The sequence below is a fragment of the Wolffia australiana genome, chromosome 15 (genome assembly GCF_029677425.1).
Source record: "Wolffia australiana isolate 7733 chromosome 15, ASM2967742v1".
Lineage (NCBI taxonomy): Eukaryota > Viridiplantae > Streptophyta > Magnoliopsida > Alismatales > Araceae > Wolffia > Wolffia australiana.
Window position 1 is genome coordinate 4499460 of NC_135849.1, and position 5654 is coordinate 4505113.

The 5654-nt window shown below is 38.1% G+C and overlaps 1 protein-coding gene across 1 annotated transcript; it reads right to left on the reverse strand.

Moving 5' to 3' along the window:
* Positions 1-530: 530 nt before the first annotated feature.
* On the reverse strand, positions 531-3415 carry LOC144713174 (wax ester synthase/diacylglycerol acyltransferase 5-like). The gene is made up of 7 exons (XM_078587684.1): positions 3112-3415; positions 2436-2984; positions 1864-1936; positions 1705-1772; positions 1033-1242; positions 779-916; positions 531-702 (listed from the first exon to the last, which is right to left on the reverse strand). Exons 1-7 carry the CDS (start codon positions 3301-3303, stop codon positions 556-558), a joined length of 1377 nt encoding a protein of 458 aa, XP_078443810.1. The 5' UTR covers positions 3304-3415; the 3' UTR covers positions 531-555.
* Positions 3416-5654: the final 2239 nt, after the last annotated feature.

Here is a 5654-nt window from a genome sequence, read left to right on the forward strand (position 1 = left end):
AGTTATATCATCAATAGACGATGCCAATTTCTTTCATGGCATATTATATGTTTTCAAGGTGGCATTACTCCATAAGTATGCTGATCACCACTGTCTGACCAATAAAACGTATAATAATTTCCAGTGAGTGCAAAAAAAAGTGCAGATTGAAAGGTGAAAAAAACATAGATAATGTGAAGAATGAAGGCACATGTAACTGTAAATATTACTAAATAAAAGTTTCATATGATGTGTCACAACAGTAAATAATTTATTGTTTACCTTTATCACACATGAGAGAGAAAATAAAAGTTTTAAAAACGTTAAATAAAATAATATATATTAATACAAGATATATTAATGCATCAATATATTTTTTTCTTAATATATATGCTAATCCTAAATCCTCATGTGAGCATAAAATAAAAACCTTGGGAAAAAAGGCAAAATGTCATATTTGAAATAATAGGATGTAATATAAGAATTTCCTTGGAAGGGGTTTTCTTTCCTATCATCATTTTAATTTGTTCTACGATTCAATGACAATAATGGATGGATAATAATATGTTATAATAATTATTGAGTGTCACAAGAGGACTTCATTTCATTGAGGGAGTCGCAGAAGCACTTCGCAAGAATTTCAGGATCATGTATGATATCTTTTGTTACCATAAGCTGCATAGATGCCTTGCCATTGTAGCTTATGAAGTGGCTTATAAAGGCCTGAAAAAAAATCATATTGTTAAAACAGTCTCCTATTTTGACTATTGTAGAAAAGAAAATTCATAGAAACACTCACATGAGGCAAAGTAGTAGTTGTTACTCTGAGGAAAAGTATGGGATTCTTCATGAACATAATCATTTCACTAGGACCCACAACATTTGAAAATGAAAAGCTTGTGTTGCAAACCACTCTATAATTCAATTTGCTTGCCAACTGTAAAAAAATTAAAATAATTTAGGTTCCATCTAAACCAATGTGATGTGTGAATTTGGATCAAAGAAATAATTGAATAATTTCATTTCACTATGGATCCAGATCAGAATTAATACCTTTAGGCCTAGAAAAGACATAATTAGAGAACCGCCATGATAAGTGAATTTTGCTTCCAAGGATTGCTTCTTCTGACCAAGGATGGCCTTGGCCTGTTTCACATACTCTAGTGAATTACTAATGCTTCTATCGAAGCAAAGAGGTAGGATAACATAACCAAATCTGTTTCCCCATTCTGCTGTTCCGTCTTTAATCTTGCTGAAAAAATCCTGGTTTGCGCATTAAAATTTTAATTAATAAATTATCATTGAAAGACGATAATGAACTAATAAAACTACTAGTAAGTGTAAATTTGACTGATCAGGTAATAAATTAAACATTTTGGGGATGAGGTGCTCACAATATCCAGAAGATCTGTTTAAAAACTATCTGGTTATTTTACTTTTAGTTAATGTAAGAAAACATTTTATTAAAAACTGTTCATGTAGACTACTTGGGATAGTATACATTAGAAGTATAAAGGTTGTAAAGCTCTAAAGTCGTGTGGGCTCAATTGTAAACGAAAGTTAAAATCAGGACAACATTTCTAGAGCATAAAAAGATTATTATGTATATTGATTAGAGGCAGAAAAAGTGACAAATTTTTTACTAAATTCAGCCCAAATCATTAGTCCAAACATTAGAAAATTGAGTTTTTTCTCATTAAGAAAATGAAAATTAAATTTTCTCACCTGTATGCCCGGAGTTCGTCTGATGTCAACCATTGACAACCCAGTAATGCGAAATTTGTTTCTTTTATCTTCGTCAACATAGAAAACATTTCATCGTAAGAATGGACAGGCACATGAAGCAGCAATGGGAACTTATGGCTCAACAGACAGGTCTTGTACCTTTAGGAGACATGATTTTGAAATATTTTGCTAGCCCACTCGTTATTATCCCAAGCATTACGTCATTAATTGTCTGCCATGTCAGAAAAACCAAATCAGTAATAACATCCAAATTGACGATATACATCCCCACTTCTCGAAAAGCCACATTGTTTCTCTGATGTTGTTTCGATTTTTTGTTGCTAAGAGCATACCACAGAGGCAAAATGATTGTATTATCATTAAAAACATGGTTGTGAATTTAAATTTAAGAAGGATATTGAAGTATAAGATGAAAATGGAACAAAGGATCTAACGAAAATGAGTTTTCGACATCCATTTCTCTAATATTTCAAGGCAAAATACTATTATCTTGTTTGTTCCTATTCGAGAATACGGAATCCCTCATAAACAGGGCACCTTATCAGTTGTCCTTTAACTGAACCCGATTTAACATAATCAATTTAACCCTCAGGGGGTTGTATTTCTACATAAAAGACCCATAATTCTAATTTACTCATGTTTAAGTTTAGAGTAATTCAAATATAGATGTGAAATTTAAAACAAAAACAATCCATGATCTTTACACTTACAGCGTTCATCTTATTTTTTACGGCCTTGATGTCGTCCATTTGGAAGGTGACGGAGCAAAGCTTGCGCGGCCAGAGCTCAACACCAGCCCCTCCGGATATTGGGTTGGGCTCATCCTTCACCCAAGAGGCATGAAGAAGGAAATCTAGAACAAACAATACGGTGAAAAATACCACTTTCAACAACATCCAGAGAAGTTTCAAGACTGAAGGCTTTCCTTCATCCCGCCGTAGACCTCCGGGCAGTGTTATGGGCCGCGATGGGTCGTCAGCGCGCTCGCAGGAAGCAAGAAACAAGGACATGAGCGCTGTGCCATCGCTAAGGGAGTGGTGCAGCCGAAACAAGACAGTGCGCTGGCTAGGAATAACGTGGATCTCCCACAGTGGCTTTTCTCTCCCCAGCGGCGACGAAACAGCGAACGACGCAACGTAGTCTTCTACTACGATCTCGCCGCCCCCGCCATCCTCTTCGTCTCCGACGACGATTACGTGATCGTCTATATTAAAGGTAGGAGACGGGCGCCAAATCTCCCGACCTTTGGCGTCTCTTTCCTGCAAGAAGAAGAAGTCGAGAAATTCTAGATAATAGACAAGATAAAGAGAAAGAGAAAGAAAACTGCCTCTCACCCTTTCTGCACAATCGGAATAAGAGGAGGAGAGATAGGCGATTAGGCCTGACCTGGAGGCATTTGAGACGAGGGTAGTAGTGAAGAAATGTTCGTTGGAATTCGGCCTTGATGGACGGCACGCTGACTGGTTTCTCAAAGGCGACGATGCAATATATCATGCAGTCCATCTCTGGGCGGAGGAAGAATCTTCCTGCTGGGCTTACTGGCTCGTGATCCTTCTCGCTGATCCTACCATTCTCCATCTGAAATTCACTCCTTCCGTTCTGTTCCTCTCTTTGCTTCCTTCTGTTTTCCGTCTTCGTAGAAGCCAACCGCTGGTTATAAATGCCCTACGCATGTCTGTTTCTCTCTCATATCCTCCATTTCTCCTTTATCTTTTACTCTGCCGCTTTCTTTATGTCTCGTTATCTCCTACTTGATCTCCGTCTCTATCGCCCACAGTCTCTATCATCGTTTTTCTTTATCCATTAATGCTTGATAAATTTTTGGATTATTATGCGTTGAGAACAGAGTGGTTAATTTTTTTGACTTGTACGTTGACAGAAGACGGCTTTTTTCTATGTACTCTACCTTCATCGAAAATTGAAATAAGCTTACGCTGAATAGCTTCTTGAATGTATTTACTTAGAGGGCTAACTGATTTTAAGTACACAGAATGCTCGAATTATTTCCGTGACTTGCTTTCTTGAGATATGGGTAAAATCGTCGAATTTGAAGAAAAGAGAGGCATTGCTTTCCGTCTTCTTTCTTATTTAACTCTGGGTTTGCACAATGTCCAGAACGTGGGAGTTGTTTCTTTGAAATAAATGTTTTTTGTCTCCGCTAGGCAATTGTTACCGGCCATCTCCGTTGACGTTGAGATCAAATAGTAGTTTTGTGGCCTTTGATCTTCAGGTCAGACAGAATCCGACGGCGGGCGTTGATCGTACCTTACCAAGTGCTTCCTTCTGTCGGCCAATCAACAACGAAAAGAGATATACATATATATAGAGAGAGAGAAAGACAGAGACAGAGAGACAGAGACAGAGAGAGAAATAGAGAGATAGACAGAGAGAGAGAGACAGAGACAGAGAGAGAAATAGAGAGACATACAGAGAGAGAGAAAGATAGAGAGACGGACAGAGAGTGATAGGAAGGTAAAGAGAGTGATACGAGATAGTACCGCTTTGAGCCTAATGTCAAGCATCCTTTCTTCCCGCCTAATTGTCCCATGATAGTTCCAGATTTATAAAAAATATATGGATATATGAATGAAAAATATGACATGAAAGTTGGCTTTTCCCATCCATGTGAGTTTGTACCACTTTTCCTTAGGGACCAGTGCTATTATTGAACATGTGGTGTCATCCACAGAGCCAGATCCTTACTGAAACGTCTTCGATGCGAATAAATGGACGGGTGTCATAAATATGAAAATATCAAGAAGAGCAAGGATTAGGCTACCTAATAAAATGATAAGTCCTTGAGCAATAAACTGAATAGAGCGAAGGGGAGGAGAGGAAAGGGAGATGAAACCCCTCTGTTGCCCTTGATGTTTTCCATGGAAGTACAGCGTCGCACATTATGCCATGGCGTCTTGTGCTTGTTCTCAAACATACTAAAACAACATATCCCCAATTTTGTTGGGACGTTTTGGCAATAACATGTCGTTGAGAAAAACATGTCTAATAACAATTTTGTTAGGTGTGGAAATGATGGCTACGAGTACGTTGCCGTGATCGATGGGGTGGCGCTATTCAAATTAATGCGAAATTTAACGAGATGCTGATTGAAGAATCAACATGTAAGATCTTTTATTTTTGCCCCACGTTCACTGGTAATCTCCCTGAAGAGGGTGTGGTCTCAATTCTCAGGGCGAACTGCATCCATACTGAAAAGTCCGTTGCCATGGCTTTCACGCAACGGCAGCTAAGTCAGAGGCGTTGGGACCAGTTACCTTATGAAAGAAACAACTTAGTTATCGGGGAAGATGAGAGACTAATAATTAGTGATTGGTTCTGTGCTGTGATTGCTTTTGTTGTTCATATGATAGTTAGTTTAAGAATTCTTTATCCTTCTTCAAGATCTTCAATTTTCTTCCTTCACCACGGCCTGCTGGAACTCTAGGCCGAAGGTGCCGGCCCTCATCTCAACCTTGTGGTCTGTTAGGACGGGCGCTTCTGCCTCATGAGGTGAGTGATTGTTTTCAATTAACCTACACTACAACTCAATTGTCTGACTCCCCTGCACAGAATACGAATTATTTCATTATTGGGTAGAATAACAGTGGGATAATTTTAATTGACCAGCATACTTTCAGGCCCCGGAAACCTGATGAACCAGGGAATGTAGAACTCAATTACCTAAACCAGCTCTTCTTTTAATATGTCGTCATTAAATATTCTTAAGAGTATTATCTGCGGAAAACATTTAGATATGTCATAGTATTTATCATTAGGTACAGCATCATATGCTTATGATGTTATAGCATGATAAAGATGATGTGTTATGTTACTTGAAGTCGGCGTCTGACTAGTGAATATATAGAAGGATCTTAAAGCATTTAAATTTTCTCATGATAAACCCCACGATCTAGAGGATCTCAAGGCCAATG